The sequence below is a fragment of the Amphimedon queenslandica genome, unplaced genomic scaffold, assembly GCF_000090795.2.
Source record: "Amphimedon queenslandica unplaced genomic scaffold, v1.1 AMPQUscaffold_13274, whole genome shotgun sequence".
Lineage (NCBI taxonomy): Eukaryota > Metazoa > Porifera > Demospongiae > Haplosclerida > Niphatidae > Amphimedon > Amphimedon queenslandica.
Genome location: NW_003546490.1, coordinates 111,031 through 130,997, shown reverse-complemented (window position 1 = coordinate 130,997; position 19,967 = coordinate 111,031). Strand labels below are relative to the sequence as shown.

Genomic DNA, 19,967 nt, shown 5'->3' with positions numbered 1-19,967 from the left:
ACATGATCATTTCATACCAGACCTATATTATGACAGTATGGGAACATTTAATAGTGATCCAGCTAATACTGACATTGTCCAATGCTTTTAGGAAGAATCCACGTATAGTATTCGTTGCGTAGCTCAGTGCACACAGAAATGTCCTCATCTCACTCCAGACAGATATACCAGCATGTACCCATGTCCTGTCGACGCTCCTGGGAATGAATTTAACATATCAGTATTGGACGGTATCAAGGTAATGGCTGGCTGTAACGTTACCCTTAAGCACCTCAATAATACATCGGATTTTTTTGAGAACGAGTGCAATTTTAAGAGCACATTTTTTATTATTTCAATAAATTGTTTACATCAGTTGAGGCCATCAAAATTATAGCTTCCCCACTGACAAGGTTGAATTGGTATTAAGGTATCATATTTTTCAGAACAAGTGCTCAATAAAATTCATGAGTGTAGCAGAATTTGATATTGCTGTTCTGTATCTACAACAGTGTAATTTCTAAGAGTTAGATTTATGGTTTCAATTCAATGACTATAATACATATACAGTCGATAGAAAGGTATCTTCAAATTCTGCATGGTCCTTTATCACAGGCAATAATTGAGATATAACAGCATCATCAAAACCTAGAGAAACTAACATTAAGCTGTTCGGGTGTTCAGTTATTGGACAGTCAGGTTACTCAGTATATTTTTGCTGATCTACTATTAAGGCCCATTTTCAAAGAATTAGTTTTTTCAATTCCAGTCTCATTTGATGTCCTTTTGAAGTTGCTTCATACTTTTTCATCACCACATCCTGTTAGCATGATGTTCCTAGATCTTGACTGTCCAGATATTCCACTGCTGTACACTGATTATGTCAATCATGAGCAAAAAGCTAACAAGCAAGCAGACATGGGGTCAAGCACTTGGTGCTTGTACTTAAGCACAAATAAGCACAGCTTTCAAAGTACTTAGTGCTGCTTGCAAGTGCCTTTTCAATATAATCTATGTGCTTTGTACTTGAACTTAATTAATTTTACAAAATTACAAAAGTGCTTTTAAGCACAGCAAAAATTGTACGTTGATAGTGTACATGTAGTGGTTACACAGTCCAGTAAATTGTAGTAACAGCAGTATACAAGTTTAGTAGCACATTGTGCGATTGTGTGCTAGCTTGAAGAACAGTAATGGCATCACTATTAGTGGTACCATCACCAATCACTCCAAAGCTCCTACTGTTTTCATTTATTATGAACAGTTCACAGAGTTAATGTATATTAGATGCAATAGTAAATTAAATGACTAAGTGCATGTACATGTACAATGAACAACTATAATTGTAATTTCACTATATTGTTACACTTAATGAATATCTAGTACTTATTAATGTACTTAAGCACTCTGGAGAATGCTTATTCTTGTACTCAAGCACTTATGGTGAAGCTAGGGATTGTGCCTGTGCTGGTACTTCTAACACATTTAAGTGCTTGTGTTTGTGTTTAAGTACACTTCATAGTGCTTCGCCCCATGTCTGCAAGCAAGTCACTTGATATAGCTCATTCCTTTCACTGTTCAAATTTTGCTTCTCTAATTACTCGTAATTTAGTTAATGGATCTCTCATAATATCTATATCTGAAAATTCAATTGGCAGTCTCTTTTCATTTGCAAGTCTGGATTCTATCACTGCCAAAAGTTTTACAATTGAATATGGATATGACAGCAGTAAAACCTCTACTGGTATTATGTACTGTTAATGCAAAAGAATACAATGCTATTTTTTGGTACAGGTATAACAAAGTCATTGACTTCTTCATTAGCCTCTTATCTGATAAAGCTCATCTGTTACGTCATTTTTGTTTATTAAACGATGACATTTCTTTACCAAAATTTGTCTCTATTATTAAAGCTATAGACCTCTTTGGGTGAGGATGAATTACATCAAAGAATGATATATGGCATGACTGAGCCTGTGTTGCTCTGAAATAATTTTCGTGGATGGCAATTTTCTATGGACTATGAATGGGATAATGCAGAAAACAAGCAATAATAAAGAAAATGCTTCATATTACTCCAGATCCCTTTTAGGAAATGCTTAGTAGCAACCATTCTTTCCTTCAACTAGCTTTTGTAGCTTGAAAAAGCTCTATGCTAACAAAAAGGACCAGTTTAGTTTTTTTCCATTCAATAGAGCTGTTGCACGGAAGTAATCAACGGGAGGGTGTGGCTAAAATTGAGCTAAATTGTCCGCCATGTTGGGTGGCAAGAAGGCCAAGAATGAATGGGGGAAGGGAGAAAAAAAATTAAATAAATTCTGCAGTTGACATTCCAGGCTAATGCAAGATAGGAGATGAAGATATTGAGTAAAGAAGTCTCTATAATATTCTGCAGCAAAGTATGATATCTCTTTGATGAAAAATCGCAGTTTCTTTCCATTCCTCCATTCGTTGTGTGTACATTCTTGCCACTCAAGATGGCCGACAGGAAGCTCCACCTACCCCGTTGATTACATCCGTGCAACAGCTCTATCCTTTATTAAATCCTGCCATCCAAAATGGCAGCCCACAATCATCATGCATAGGTGGATACCATAAAAACAGTAATGATATTCAGAGGCCACCATCAACTTCACCTGAAGAGGTCTATCTTCTCATCTCTCTCGCAAACTCATGTCCCTCACTTTGAATTGAGCATCGATCACGATACACTATGGTATCATAATATTAAGTCTGATATCATGATAATATAATGATAATGTTATTGTACCTCAGACTAAATTGTGTGTAGACTCATTCTCGAGAATAGAATCTATAAACGGAGCTGCTTTGAGGATGACAACCTGTAGCCATCGAACTTGATTTTACAAATTCACACCTGTCACCTTATGATGCCACGTGGACGTGGCCTAGTTTTAGCCACACCTTATTGCTTTGAAGTTTTTAACCCTTATGGCGTCCAGTGGAGGTCTTCTCTTTGTTCTCAACAGATACTCCAAAATCCGTCCTACCAGGTATAGAATTTACATTTGTCGTCGTACTTTGATCTTTATCTTTCTTTTTAGGTCATGGATGGGTTTGGTATCACGTGACTACACTAGTCCTTGGAGAGAACAAGAAAGTGATGGTCAGAATAGATACTTTGATAAGATTCTGGTGGCCAATAGAGCTGAGATTGCTTGTCGTGTCATGAGAACAGCTCACAGACTGGGAATTGAAACAGTTGCAGTATACAGTGAAGCTGACAAGAATTCAATGCATGTTGCAATGGTAATTAGTGTTACACAAATCATTGTATACGCACATGTACATGTAGTGTACATGTACTAAGCATAGCCATTTTTTCTCTTAATTTTTTTTCTGTATGCACCTCTTAGTCTTATTTCAACTTCTTTACTATGCATGCATAAAATCATTTTTATATGTTACATTACATTTACATGTACTGTACATGTTTTATATTTTGCATTTACATGTACAACCTTATGTGGCATATAACTACATGTACACGTAGTTATTTTAGACTAGAGAAATTTGGTGAATTTAGTGTAATATCATTTTTTCTCATTATGAGGCTGACACTTGACGTGGTTAGTAGATACATTGCATATGGCTTTGTTAATTAATTTTTTAATTATTTGGAGTGACGTACATGTACATGTACATGTATGTAGTGTTATGATAATAATTTTATTGATTGATTTTTAGGCTAAAGAGGCTCACTGTATAGGCTCAGCTCCCTCTAGTGACAGTTACTTAAGAATGGATCGGATTATTGATGTAGCTAAGAAAACAGGCTCCCAGGTAACTCCTTACAATCTTATACATGTATACTTGTACTTGCTGATGTGGAATAATAATTTGATACCTTTGCTCCTATACATTTATTGTTAATACATGTACATGCACCACATACATGTACACGTACATCTTAATTTAATGTGATGTATTTTATAACAGTATTATGTCACTGCAATAAGGTTATGTACCAATTATAGTGGTGCCTCTCAAGTAATGCAATCTCTTCATTAAGATTTCTAATGTCTTTATTTAATGGAAGGCTATGGCTTAATTTACTAAGTAGGCCCAATGCTTTGTAGTTCCAATTTGCACTGTACATGTAATGTTTGTATTGTGTACATGTATAATTCTTTTTATTCTGTGTTACTAGTGGCTATTATGATTTTATTCTCTTTTTTATTAGGCTATTCATCCTGGCTATGGGTTTCTCTCTGAAAACAAGAACTTTGCTGCTCTTTGTAAAGATGAAGGTATTGAATTTATTGGACCATCTCCATCAGCCATTGAAAAGATGGGAGTGAAACGGTGAGAGAGAAAGAGGGAGAGGGAGAGAGAGATTGTGGGTACTTTTACAGAAAAGGAGACTTTTAAGCATAGTCTCACAGATTATAGTTTAGATTGCACTAAAATGTGGCCTGAGTCAGAGTTGTGATGATGAGAATGTAAAATGGAGAATATAATAATACTTTGGTTTTGTGTCTACATGTACATGTGTACATGTACATGTAGCAGGTTCCTTTTGTTCTACATGTACTAAACTTTTGTTCTCCAAGCTCCTCAAAAACAAAAATTGTGCTCACAAAATTACAAAAACACATGAAGTACATGTACATTAAGTACATGTACATGTATGTAGATGGGTATGATCCTTTCTGAGAGCAGAAGTAAAACCCATAAAGTTAGATGAAACAAAAGTTTCACCTAGCAAAAGAAACTTGCTACAGTACATGTACAAGTATACACTAATAAATTTACATGTACATTATATTGATTTGTTTTTAGTGTTTCTAAGGAGATAATGAGCACTTCATCTGTCCCTGTTGTCCCTGGATACTTTGGAAAGGACCAATCTAATGAAAATCTTCAATTAGAAGCTGATAAGATTGGGTATGTACATACAGCACATTATATATTTGTATGTATTGTATGTAGTTACTCATAATTACTAACACATGCCCTGTACTTATATGTACATGTACATGTATTTGTGCTTCTGCTACATGCCTGTACAAATTGTACATGTGCTGCACATGTAGATGTACATGCAGGTACTTTCTACATGTATGTTTGTAGTGGTTCTTAGGTACTGTACATGTAGCATTTATACATGTACATGTGTATGTTTAGAATTATTTAGCCTCACACATGTAGAGAAGGCTTTTGGTATGCATACACTGTACATGTACATGTACACTAGCTCATATACATACGTATAATAGTACCACTGTGAAAAGGTGCCAGATAGTAAGTACATGTAGTTTGTTTATGAGGGAATTACATGTGTATACATGTACATGTATCTGTAAAACTGGCTAAATTTCTGATTTGTAGACTTTAATTTGTGAATTTTACATGTACATGTACCACGTGCAATAATTTTAACCCTTGAAAGCAGTGCATATACGGCATGTGCAGTACATGCATGTATACATGTATAATACATGTACATGTACATGTGTATGTGAGTTAATTACATGTACATTACTGTATATATGTACACATACATGTATGTGCTTTACTATCTCTCTCTCTCCCTACCTTCTTCTCTATCCACAGCTACCCAGTACTCATCAAAGCTGATTTGGGAGGAGGAGGAAAAGTACACATAATATAATATTATATATGTAATGTATATGTACATGTACATGTATATACATTGTATTTTAGGGTATGCGCATTGTCAATGAGAGGGAAGAGTTCAACATGATGCTGGAGGCTTGTCGCAGTGAGGCTCTCAAGTCATTCAATGATGATAAAGTTCTACTTGAGAAATATCTCTCAAAACCACGGTAATGTAGCCATGCCCATTGTTAGACCTAGTCTAAATGTATTTTTTGGGAGACCAATCTAACTTAAAGTGGGATACACTATACATTGTAGATTAATAATGGGAGAACAAAAGTCTCCTATAAACTAACTATTGGCCTACATGTAACAGTGGTCTTTTCCCTTAAATATGAAAGAGCAAAAGCTAAAAATGGGGCATTTCAGGACACCTACATGTACATGTGTACATGTACATTTTAGATTAAATATGGGGTCCTAATAACTCCCTTTTGTTTAATAATGCCATGTCCCACTATTAAGTGACTTCTGTTATATTATAGGCATGTGGAGGTACAGGTTATTGGAGATAAGCATGGTAACATACTGCATCTGTTTGAGAGGGACTGCAGTGTACAGAGGAGACACCAAAAGATAATAGAAGAAGCACCAGGAGTAAGAGAGAGGGAGAGGGGAGGAAAGAAAGAGTGATTTAATATGTACATGTATTATGTACTAATTGAGCTACAGTGAATATGTGATGTTCATTGTATTGGTATACAATGTATGTACATGTACATGTACATCTGTGTAAATTAAAATTAAAATTGCAGATACAAAAAGGTGAAATAATGAAGGTAGTAAAATACAAAAATTACATGTACATGTATATGACTTACAGTATGTGGTACTGGTACAATGTATATTTATATGTACTTGTACATGTACATGCAGAAAGTTTGGATGTGTACATGTGCATGCATGTGTGTGTAAAAGATTTCCTCTTCATATTTTTTTGAGAAAGGGAGGAAGGGAGGGAGTCAGAGAGTGGAAAAGATAACATAAAATTAAAACTGCATGAATTAATTATTTTTTTGTCTTTTATCCTTTAGCCCAATATAAGTCAGTCAACTCGTGAGTCCATATGGTCAGCAGCTGTGAGAGCAGCTAAAGCAGTTGATTATGTTGGAGCAGGTAAAATTAATTGATGTCATGTACATGTACACATACATGTACATGTACTTGTAAATTGTGTACTTGCTAAAATTTATTGCCTTAATAACATGACATGTACATGTACATGTACATGTACATTGAACACTGTACATACTGTATAGTAATAGGGATCCGCAGAAGAAAATTATTTTGAGCATCATAATGAAGGATTTGCTGCTGTGTATGCAAAACTATGCATGTCATGTGCTCTCGCTGACAAATTTACTTGTACATCGACATGTATGTTTCAACTTTGTGCAAGTCATAATATCGTAGATTGGGAAATTTTTGTGATGTGCATTTTACATGTTCCGGTACATGTATACTCAACTTTTTAATGCCCTGTCACATGTTCAGTGTACATATACATGTACATGTACATGTATCGCATTAATTTTGAACTAACGTGCTGTTAATTAATTACATGTAGTTAATTAATTGTTGTGTACGTACATGAATGCCTATGTACGCGTGTTTATATGTACATGTATAATACATACATTAGTACTGTACATTTATTTTGTAATTTATAACATACACACTGACCCACTCCAGGTACTGTTGAGTTCATAGTGGACACTCAAGATGAGACCTTTTACTTTATGGAGATGAACACTCGACTCCAAGTGGAGCACCCAATAACTGAACTAATAACTGGAACTGACCTCGTGGAGCTACAGTTGAGAGTAGCTGCTGGTCATCCTCTTCCTCTCTCCCAGTCTGATATCACTTGCACTGGACATGCTTTTGAGGCAAGGATATATGCAGAGAATCCATCAGAGTGAGTGTATTAGTAAATTACCTTATATAGTGGAAATTTTGGAGGGTCTAAAATTTGGCGAATTGCTAAATTTTGGTAATTGGCGAATTTTAATTTGGCAAATTTGTGGCCATGTGCCATTGAGCATGCGTATAATGGCTCATAATTGCAGATTTTTATTTTGGCGAATGGCTATCAAAATGCCAAATTTGCAAAATTTATTTCCCTTCAAAATTTCCCTCTATACGGTAGTGATAGTGAGTACATGTACACAATGTACATGTACATGTACATGTACATGTACATGTAGGTCTGATGACATGTGATAGCAAGTGAATGTTACTTTTGTGATTGTGTTATTGTACATGTACAAGTACCATACACACATGTATGTACATTAACTATTATTTCTAGTGGTTTGTTTTATCTCATGTATGTTTTTGTTTATTTCGACTTACATGTATGTTTTGTAGAAAAAATCTTCCGTATACATGTACTGTAATGTGTGTACATGTATACATGTATGCTGCACATGAATAATTGAGTGTAGTATTAACGTCATGTATTTGTTTTTATTATTTTTTTGATTTATGAAATATAAGGTAACATATTGAAAGTATTATTCTTATTACTCATGTTTTGATCATTCCGTACTTATACATCTACTGTACATGTTTTTTCTGATATTAATCTATATGTTACATGTGAATATCCTTCCTCCATGCCATGTACATGTTGATGTTCTTGTACATTGTAGGTCTTTCAGTCCCAGCCCTGGGCTATTGCGTCATTTGGCCACACCTTCATCCTCTGAGACAGTAAGAATTGATACTGGAGTGAGACAAGGTATCCTCTTACATGCACACGACCCACGTACATGTACTGTACATGTACATGTATGTAATTTGATTTAAAATAATACAGCACACATGTACATGCATATGATTTAAAATAATACAGCACACATGTACATGCATATGTACTTCTTATCTTCCTGTACATTATGTATACATTTACATGTCTAATATTCATACACATGCACTCCTCCACGTCTGGTACATACATGTACACTGTGCAAGTACATGTACTTGCAATTGTACCAGTGTCTTCTTTATCTTTTTAATCTCTTTATTCCCTTTCCTTAATACTTATACATATACATGTATTTCATTCACTCACTCTCTTTCTCTCTCTCCTTCTTTTTGCCTTCTTCTACCAATTCCTCTCTCTTTCTCTCTCTTTAAGGTGATGAAGTCACGGCCTATTATGATCCAATGATTGCTAAACTAGTTGTATGGGGTCCAACAAGAACATTAGCTCTTAATAAATTAGTACAGTCACTTCATAACTACCAGGTAATCATAAGTATTTACTACGTACATGTACATTGTACATGTTTTATTTACAAAATTAATTTTTTAATAATTTAAAAGTAATTTCAATTGTTAATACCATATGGCATCTTTTTTCAAGGGCTGTAAATTTTGCGGATTTCACGATTTTTTCTTTAAATTTGCAAAATTTGCTTCTGTGAAAATAAAATTAATATGGTACAAGATGGCAGATGGGCATAATTTCGCAAAATTAAATCCTCTAAGTAAAAATCCGCGAAACCTATAGCCATTGAAAAAAAGGTGCCCTACAGTAATAATGTGTATACAGTATACATGTACATGTACATGTATGTATGTCTGACTCTGAATTAATGTATTTGTACATGTTATTGTTACTATACTTGTACATGTATGTACATGTACAGTGCCTGTATAGCCGTAGTATTTTATTAATACAATGTACATTTGTTTACCCAAATTTTTTACTCCAGCAAGGAAAGCAGCTTTTGTGTCATCTTACAAGTCAAAAAATTAAGTACAGCAAAATGCATGTACCACTTGTGAAATACTGCTCATGATATGCATGTACATGTAGTCATTGATTTTGGCGCATACATGTATACCGTATTAGTGGTTTTTTTGAGGGAATTTTATTTCGTAAAAATCTACTAAAATTCTACCATGTGTGCTATGCGGTAGTGTATCGAATTGATTTTCACGGATTTGATTTTTGCAAATCAGGAAGGAATTTGTGAAATTTACGAAAGTTGCAACCCTAAAAAAACCACTTATATGGTAATCTTGATTTCAAAATTTTCAAGAATATAACTCTTGATTTCTAATATGGTTTTTCATTATAAAATACATGTACATGTACATTGTATGTAGTGTGCTCTCTATTCATGCATTCTATGTGTACATGTAACTATCATTATTAACATGTACATGTACATGTATAATTATTTTATCAATGTATACAATGTATATTATATTCAATTAGATTGTGGGTGTGCATAGTAATTTGAGCTTCTTGACGTCACTAGCTAGCCACCAGTCATTCATTGATGCTGATGTGCATACTGGATTTATTGAGGTACTTGTGTACGATATTTTAGTTACATTTATATGTACTTGTATTTGTTGTCATAGCAACATAGGGAGAGTCTGTTTCCTAGCAACAAGGGATTATCCCCTCGTCAGCAGAAGTTGGGTATTCTTATCATGCTAGCACTGGAGAGATATAACAATACAAGAAATTTATCTTTAGGTACATTGTGCATGTACTTGTATTGCGTATACTTGCATGTACATGTACATTGATAAATCACCCACAATTTTTGTGACATTTTTTGATACATATTGATGTTCTTATGCTGTGTAGAAAGTTTGAGCTGATTCCGACAAATGTAAGAGCAATACAGTAGCTACAGTAATTGAGTTGCAAGTACAAATGTGCATGTAATTTTATCAATCTCTTCTTCCTTTCTCTCTCTCTCTCTCTCTTCTATCATATTAGATCCATTCAACAGTACTGATGGTGGTAGAGTTAACACAATGCATCATAGAAAAGTTTCACTTAAAGGAAAAGATGAAAGTGAGAGAGAGAATTGAAGAGAGCATACATGTACATGTACTTGTATGTACTTTTTAGTGGGTACCATAAGTTGATTGACTATTTTAAAGTACATGTACATGTACATTAATTTTAGTATACATGTATATGTACAGTGTACATGTACATGTTGCATGAGCATTAGTCTTGATTGCTTACATGTACATGTATAATGAAAATACAAAATTCAGCTACATGTATTTTAGGGCATCATATCATAAACTGTGAAGAGGGAGAGGCCATTGTTCATGTGTAATTACATGTACTTGTACATGTATAGACTTATGTTTTCAGTGGCCTAGGAGGCAGGTCAATTAATTAGTATGAGTGTATGTACATGTAAAACTACATTGATATTTTTAGAAAGAATGTAAAACATTAAAGGGCTCATCCTCCTGACCATGCCTCCCAGTCATGCCCATACACACGTACATACAGACATTCTTTTACCAGAGTGGGCTTTGCCCAATTATACAGTGTATAATGCACTCCTATTTTATTAATTTTTTCATTAGTTTTCACTGGCTCTGTGGAGTACATAGGGAGTGATGATTTTAATATTTCAATGGACAATAGTCAAGTAAGTAATAGACATCCCATTCTTTATTATGCTTTTTCTTCAGTTAATTAATTTTTATCTTTAATCACATTGTATTATTATTTGTATCTTTCTTCCTCCAGTGGATACCATGCAGTGGTCAGGTGCGTCAGAAAGCTGGAGGACTTGTGTTCAATGGTTTTATTGATAATGAGAAAGCATCTGCTGATGTGGTTACTACTGAAAACACAATACACTGCTTCACTAATGTAAGTACATGTACATGTGTTAATTATTGTCACTGTTAAATCTAAAAATACACGTAAACGTACAAGATGTAAATTTTGGGAGTCCATTCTAACCAAAAATGGGAGACTTATGGACACCTACATGTACATGTACATGTGCATGTACATTTACATGTATGCAGTATGGAAGACTAAAAGCAGGGCTTCCCACAAAGCGTGCTATCTTGCTATATGAGCTAAACAGTATGCTTTATGAGCTGACATGTACGGTACATTTGGGCCAGCTTTTAATTTTTAAAATTCATAAAAAATCCATTTTTTTCAGAATCAGCTCAAAGTTGATACATAACATAAGGACATGTGTATATATTAGAAAAAAGTATAAAGATTGAGATTTCTCTCAGCCATTTTTGATGAAATTTGACCAACAACCAAAGGCTATAGCCTTTGATTGTTCGCGTGATTTTTGAGCAACTTTAAAAATTCATAAAAAATCTAAATTTGATTGGAATCAGCTTAAATTTGATACACAACATAAGGACATGTATATGCATTTTTAAAATTATAAAAATGCAGAATTCTCTTCTAGCCGTTTTTGATGAAATTGGGCCAACGACCAAAGGCTATAGTCTTTGGTTATTAGCCCAATTTTTGAGCAACGTTAAAGATTTATGAAAAAGCAGAATTTGATTGGATATACAATGTACATGTACATGTAGTTTAAAGTGTATAGACAACACATCGATATGTATGCATACATGTGTCATAAAAGTAATAATTATTATGAAAACTGCCAAATTTTTCCTAGAGCCAATTAAATTTAGCCAAAGACCAAGGCTATCATAGCTTTTGGTTACTAACTTGATATTTGATTAACTTTTAAAATTTGATTAGAACCAGCTCAAAGTTGATAATGGAGTGTGCATGTATCAGAGAAAATTATATTTATGGAAATCTGAATTCTCTTTTTTTTATTTTGTCAAAATACCCATTACAGGATTTATAGCCCAATATTTAAGCAACTTGTCTATCCACTGACACAAAGCTGCATGATACATTGTGTATGAGCACTATGCCAAAATCTTGTGGGAAACCCAGACCAAGAGTCTCCTAAATTCCTTTATACATGTATGTGTACATGTACACGCATACAATACAATTATTTTTTTGATATGTAATACCATACAATGGTGTTATTATTATTATTTCTATGTCATCATTAGGATGGTAACAGTTTTAGTGTAGAGTTTCCAATGCCAGAGTATTACAATAAAAGTTCTTCTGGAGATGTGGGTGGGGTAAAGTCTCCTCCTTATTCAACCAGAGTCAATAAGGTAAAGTCCCTATCTATTAACTAATTGTTACTATGGGAACAGGTCCTGGTTAATGTTGGTGATAATGTCAAAAAGGGACAGTTGCTGTTAACTGTGGAGGGAATGAAGATGGAGGTGAGGCTGTCATTACCATATGTACATGTAGCCATGTACAGTACATGTATCAGATTATTTTCACCATCAAGTGCATTGTATTGTTAAACCCTACATTAAAATTAATATTTTCACAAAAAATTACAGTGGCTTGCAAAATTATGTACATGTAGTCATGTAGACCAATTGGCAATAAATGTGCAGAATTTTTAATTTTAATTTTCACTAAAAGCAAAAACACAGAATACATGTACGGTATGTGTCACCTCCAAAATAAACCAGGATACAATACTTTAATTTTTTTAGACTAACATTCTCTCGCCAATTGATGGAGTAGTGACCGAAGTGTTGTATAATGTGGAAGACGTAGTAGCTGCTAACTCTAAAGTTGTAGAAATAATAAATGACTAAAACTATTGTTACATTTATTTATTATTAATTTTATTGATTTACCAGTTTTGTTTACATTGGTGCTCATGCATGTTTTTAGTCTCCCTCTCCCAACTGAAAACAATATTCTGTACAAGAGTACGTTATTGTAGAGCCCCTAGGTTTCATTAGTCTAATTAGCTACATGCATTTAATTACATGCATCTAATTAGCTTTCATTAGCTACATGTATTTTAGATGATAATGTAAATTTCTCCTGGTTCAAACAGTGTCATGTAGCTAGCAAAATTTACATGTGCCTCAATCCTATGTTTATGGTGTTATTGTGAAATAATATTATCAAGAGTATACTCTTGTTATTGTGTATAGTTTCAAACTTTCAATGCTCCTATTCTTAATACTTTCATCTCTTAACTATGTGTGCAATGTACATTATATATCTACTCGATGCTGCTTTGAGTTCTGTTATGAAACTTAGAGGAGAATGTTTGAATTCATTGTGCACTATTTTTGTGTGTTGAAAGACAACTTAATTGGGACCAAAAGTTTATTTTAAAGTTCAGCTAAAATGTGTTTTGCTTGAGATTCACTCCATGCATGTACAGTACTACATATGTACCTCCTCTATTATTAGGTTCACAAATCTGCCAAATGAACTTGTGATATTCCATACATTAGATTTATCATCAAAAAGTCAGTCAACAGTTCCAAATTGAGCCAATTTTTCTATGAATTCAATCAATAGATCATGTCCAACCTGTTTACCAAATCAAAACACATTAACACCTGGAATACCAAAATCATTTTTGATTTTAACAAGCAAACTTCCCATTCACATCTGCATTATAGCTTCTAAGAAGCTCTAAAAGTGGAAAGTCATGCAGCATAGCATTCATATCAACAAAGTCCCTCCCATTTTTCAATGGCTATGATACGGTATATATCTTTGCTATCATACCAATATTCTCCTGTGACTTTTGCAATATACCGGTACTCCTCCAAAGTACATGTATGCTATAAAAGTATGGTGATGTATCTCAGTCATGGAGTGATAATACTCAGCATTAAGTTGTTCCAATAGCACAGGCAATAGCAATGTACACTATTCAATTGTATATATACACTCTTTTCAGCAATTATTAATTTATTATCAATGATGCATTCACTGCAGAGTCTTTAGGAATCTCTATATTCCTTATTTTTGTGTAGATCTATATATAATTAAAATTTTTATAGCATTTTTATTATACAGCTAGACAGACAATAATGTAAAACCATATACTGGTAGTCGTCTGTTGGCACTAACATAGCTAGAGTAGCAAGGATTATGTGGCATTCAGCATGTTTATTATCAGAGTCTAGTTACTCCAGACAACTTTTCCTTTGTTGTTGGAAAGATCCCATGTTACATATGTCCCTGATTTAAAATGTCTCTCTACAGTGTCATTCTTTTTTACTGCTGGACCAACTGGAGAGCCAAGTGACTTGCTAAAGTTTTCATCCCATCCATTGCAACCAAGGAAGGCTCCCTCTTCAACTCCTAACAGAAACATGGCAATTTCATCTTCTGAACATGATGATTTGGTGCTGGTACAGTCCCCATCAATGAGATCATTTGTTTGGACATAGGCATATTTATAACTGCTGAGTGCTGTCTCAATTTCTTTTGCAAAATTTAAGGGAGATTTTGTAATGTCCATGTGCATCATTTTTGTCGTGTTAAAAAAGACTACTCCATTGGGTCCAAATGTTTTGTGAAGCTCATCTAAAACCATTGGTTTACCATTGTTATAGTCTAGTGCTGTCTTGTTTGAAATTATTCCACATGATCTGTCCCATGTATCTCTTCCTGTACCCCATTCACAAATCTGCCAAAATGAACCAGTTTCATTCCACAAAGCAAATATACTAGATTTATCATCAAACAGTCCATCGACAACTCCCGATTCAGCCAGTTTATTGATGAATCCAATCCATAGATCTCGTCCAACCTTCTGACCCAAATCAAACACATTGACACCTGGCATACCGTTATCATTTTTGAAGGCAACAAGCTTTCCATTCACATCTATTATATCAGCATTAGCTTCCAAAAATTTTCCGTGAAGCTCAAGAAATGGAAAGTCATACAGTGTATTTAGGTAAAATACTGCAGCTAGTTTGGGATTGACTGCTTTAGCACGTTTGATTGTTTTCATTTGATAGTTCTCAGCACCACATGATGGTTGACATGGAACAGGAGGATTCATTGTTAGGTTAGCATAGCATTCGTACCAACAAGGTCCCTCCCATTTTTCGATGACTATGATACGCATCTTTGCCAGCATTTCGATATTCTCCTGTGACCTCTCCTTGCAATTAACTCCTCCAAAGTATGCTACAGGAATGGTATCCAGTGATGTATCTGGTGGAGTGACAGCATTTAATGCTGTCACTCCACCAGCTCCTCCAAATGAAAGGATAGTAGCAATTAAAAGAGCTGTAAGACTCATTTTTGTTTTATTGTATCTTCTATAAAAAATTAGTCTACACCCAAAATATGAAATCACCTCATCATTCATGTGACTATGAATGGACTATCAATGAGTAGATATAATAATGATTGGATTCATAGATCTAATAATGATATCAACGCCCACGTCTTCCTGGTGTGAGTAATCAGATCTATTCACTAGGTGAAAATGAGGTGCCTCGAGATAGGGCTGCTTCTGCCGTTCATCGTTATTATTCAGTGCCACTTCTTCTATGCCGATGTTGATCAAAAAGTCTTCTACGTTTATCCTAATGGAGAACCCTCAAAATGTCCGAGTGGTAATAATAATTGCTCCACTCTCGAAGATTATGTGTCCTCTGGAGCCTTTGAGAACTTGTCCAACAATTCAGTATTTCATTTCATACCTGGCATACACTCATTAAACAGCTCTATTATCATCATTCAACCGTCTATTGATATAACTTTTGAAGGGCTGAGGGAGATGGGACAAGGACCACACCAAACCGCAATGGAGTCACCAGCAATCATACAATGTACTGAAAATGTTACTTTGTTTGTACGTTGCAATCACATACAACTTTCGAAAGTAACCTTGAAAAATTGTGGGGATAAATATGCTACAATTGATCTGTCTAGTGCAATTACTATATCAGATTCATATAATGTCACTATGACATATGTTTCGATACAGGAAAGTCCTTTGGGAGGGTTAACACTCAATCTTGTCGTTCACTGTCAAATTTATAATTCTTCTTTTTATTCTAATAATCACGATACTCCAGACAACAGGACAATGACTATTACTGCTTTATACATTAATCCACTAAGCCCTCTTTACACTTCAAATTGGAGCTTTGTCATGAGCAAATCAAACATTACTAATAATAGATTCAATGGTCTTTCTATAGTTAATCGTCAGAGTGAATACTTTATTGGTATTCAACTGGAGATGGTTTATGCTGCCAATAATTCAGTTATAAACTTTGGAATTTTCCCCTACAGTGATTATTTTGATTTGAACGTCAATGGTCTTGTGTCTACTGGCAGTCTAGTAGGATTTATATTACATAAAAAGGAACAAGTGTTGAGTAAAAGGAAACCAAATATTCTGATGACAAACTGTTCCATTACTTATAATAAATTTTATGGCATGAAAGTAGTCTGGCATGGTTCTGGCTCTTGTTCATTTTGTCTGAAGTCCTCAAATTTCAGTCACAATGCTGGGATACTGGGCAGTGCTTTGGAAATAACTACAGATCAATTTGTAAATACCCAGAGTGGAATTGATGTAATCCTACACAAAGTTACTTTTGATAATAACACCATCTATAACTTATATGCTAAAAATGCTACAATCTCACCTGCATTTGCCATGACTGTTAAAATTTCTAATGTTAATAGTGTGTCCATCAATAACTGTACTTTTAGTAGCAATAAAGGAAGTGGTCTTGGTTTGATAAATACTTATGTCACATTCAATGGAGATGTCTACTTCATTAATAACACTGCTTATAATGGAGGTGGTATTTACATGATTTCCTCATCTGTCCTATTTCTATCCCTAGGTTCATTATTAAAATTTGTTGGGAATCATGCTAATAATAGTGGAGGAGCTATTAATGTAGAGCAGATTGTTTTAACTGTTGATTTGAATTCTAATTCAGGGCAAGTTTCCAATCGATGCTTTTTCCAACTACCAGATAATTATGTTGATCAAGTAAATACGTATTTTCATTTTGAGGACAATACTGCTAGTGTTGCTGGTTCAGTTTTGTATGGAGGAACAACTAGACAATGCTTACAAGGACCAGAAAAAGTATTACCTGATCAGTTCAATCGCATAAGTAAATTTTATAATCAGCCTGGACTTTCTGTAATATCATCCGGTCCACGTGGAATGTGTTTTTGTACCAATAACCTTCCTGATTGTAGTCTAAAGTCTATATCAATGTCAGCTATACCAGGTGAGATCATCGAGTTTGCTGTAGCTGTAGTAGGGCAAGATTATAATACTACTACTGGTATTATTATCATTTCAAGTGATAGCGGAGAACTCTCAAATCAAAATGTTTCCAGTGCAGTATGTGCAAACCTGACTCATGAGGTTACAGCCAATAATAATGAAACAAATAGGATTAAAGTGAGTATTTCGATTCATTTTGAGACCAATTTCTTTCAACCACCACTTATTATTGATGTCAATGTTCTACCATGCTTACCTGGCACTTACCTATCACAACAGTCACATGTATGTGAATGTGATAACTCTATCAAAAATGCTACCATCAGTTGTAACGGTACAGGTGCTGTTGTGATAAAGGAAGGAAATAGCTGGATTGGCCCAAACTATAATAACTGCACAAATATAGTGTACCAGTTCTGCCCATATGATTACTGCATTCAGTCACAAGTTACTTTCCCATTGAATGAGTCTGATAGACAATGTGCTCTAAATAGATCAGGTCTATTGTGTGGAAGATGCTCTGAAGGTCTTAGTCTCATGCTCGGTTCCAACAATTGTGGTGAATGCACTAATGATTATCTCTCTCTTATTATTCCATTTTCGTTGGCTGGTGTCGTTTTAGTTATTCTATTACTTGTTCTCAATTTGACCGTCACCGTTGGTACTATTAATGGACTATTGTTCTTTGCAAATGTGATTAAGATAAACCAACCTTTATTCTATGGCACTGATAGTGTCCCAGTATTAAGTCAGTTCATTTCCTGGATTAATTTGGATTTAGGTATCAAGACTTGTTTCTTTGCTGGTATGACTACATGTACCAAGACAGCCCTCCAGTTTGTGTTTCCATTCTATCTCTGGTTTCTAATTCTTCTCATTATATTTCTGAGTAGACGATTTTCAAAACTTTCCCAGCTAATTGGTAAAAATTCGGTCCCTGTTTTGTGTACTCTTTTGCTTCTTTCTTACACTAAACTTCTTCGTACAATCATTTCTATTTTTATTGTGGCTAATCCATCGTCTACCTGTACTGGTTTTGTATGGTATAACAGTGGTGAGCCGTATTTCACTGGTTGCCACTTGGTTCTCTTCATCATTGCTATAGCAGCACTGTTACTATTTCTCCCATATACACTGTTTCTGTTACTTTTTCCATTATGGGAAATATGTCGCTCAAAGTGGAATTTTGGCACTAGCTTTTATCTTAAATTAAAGCCATTCTTTGATGCTTATGCTGGTCCATATACTGACATGTTTCGTATCTGGCCTGGTCTCCTATTGGTTGCAAGGATAGTGCTAGCTGTACTTATTGTAGTGTCCCCTACATATGATGAACCCATTGGACTGCTTGTTACCATAACAGCCCTTCTCATAGTAACACTAAGTTTTGGATCAGTATACAAGAATAAGAAGCTTCATTCCCTTGATATATTATATCTTTTATGTCTTTTGGCCATTTTCTTTTGTCTTTTTGGAGCATTAATTCAAAATGGTGGAGAGAGTAATAGATTGCCCTCCTTTACAAATAGGAATAAAGCAAGGATTGGAATTGGTGCAATATTTTCCATTGCTTTTATTGGTTTTCTAGGTATACTGGCCTATCATGTCTACATTTGTTTTAACTGCAGAGCTATTGGTAGAAAGGGAAGCCACACTATTCAAGTAGAAGAAGTTGCATCTGACAAATATTCTCACCTTAACACAGCTCCAACAGCCTCTGAATTTCCTGCACTAATTAGACCAGAATGTCGTGAGCCATTGCTAGAATCTGCTGACAATAATTAATTTTATTATGAGCATGGATGCAAAAAGTATTTTAGATAGTCTATGATCAGTTTTGAGACTTTAGGATAATAATTTATCATTTATATATGTCTCTAGCTTATTTTGAGTGTTATGTTATCTTTAGTTATTTTTTGTTTAAATTATTGTGACATTTAGCTCAGTTAATCATGCAAACTAAAGCACATTAAATGATATATTATAGTTTAATTAATTGTTCCTTGCTTTCCTTGAGACATGCCTCAATACCAGATTCAAAAGCCAAGCATAGATGTTTTATGGTTTGCATTATGTGACCATATACAATGAGTTAGTCTCAATAGGACCAGGGACTGATCTAAGATTAACAGTTCTTCAGAATCTTCAATAATAAATTAGCTATGTAACAAAATAAACTGATCCTATCGTCCTATATAAAAATTTTGTTGCAAGGAAGGAATATGAAATCTCCTGTATGATACGGCATTCATACCAGTGCAACTGGATGCATAGCCAAGTAGATCTACATACAAGAGTGGATAAGCTGTAATTTAATTAACCGAGTATGTAACTTGGTACTTTGTTCACTATGATCATACAGTGTAGTTCATATATAACTTGAAAGTTGCATGCATAATACATGGCTAACTTAGTATGGCCCCAAGTTGCCAGTGTACCCAA

General features: G+C 34.5%; 1 protein-coding gene across 1 annotated transcript; it reads left to right on the top strand.

Moving 5' to 3' along the window:
• Positions 1 to 2,905: 2,905 nt before the first annotated feature.
• Positions 2,906 to 13,189, top strand: LOC100638943 (methylcrotonoyl-CoA carboxylase subunit alpha, mitochondrial). Its single transcript, XM_019999364.1, has 20 exons — positions 2,906 to 2,993; positions 3,045 to 3,249; positions 3,688 to 3,783; positions 4,184 to 4,305; positions 4,783 to 4,887; positions 5,557 to 5,599; positions 5,668 to 5,789; positions 6,108 to 6,219; positions 6,657 to 6,738; positions 7,315 to 7,540; positions 8,277 to 8,365; positions 8,765 to 8,874; positions 9,854 to 9,946; positions 10,003 to 10,120; positions 10,370 to 10,447; positions 10,981 to 11,045; positions 11,147 to 11,272; positions 12,475 to 12,585; positions 12,628 to 12,699; positions 12,985 to 13,189. The coding sequence occupies exons 1-20, from the start codon at positions 2,932 to 2,934 to the stop codon at positions 13,087 to 13,089; spliced, it is 2,142 nt and encodes a 713-aa protein (XP_019854923.1). The 5' UTR covers positions 2,906 to 2,931; the 3' UTR covers positions 13,090 to 13,189.
• Positions 13,190 to 19,967: the final 6,778 nt, after the last annotated feature.

What these genes read in the sequence shown, in the direction of transcription:
- LOC100638943 (XM_019999364.1), top strand. Translation starts at nt 2,932, where the DNA reads ATGGCGTCCAGTGGAGGTCTTCTCTTTGTTCTCAACAGATACTCCAAA. An exon ending in ATTCAATGCATGTTGCAATG is followed by an intron (nt 3,250 to 3,687) that starts GTAATTAGTGTT and finishes ATTGATTTTTAG; the next exon opens with GCTAAAGAGGCTCACTGTAT. An exon ending in AGTTGATTATGTTGGAGCAG is followed by an intron (nt 6,739 to 7,314) that starts GTAAAATTAATT and finishes GACCCACTCCAG; the next exon opens with GTACTGTTGAGTTCATAGTG.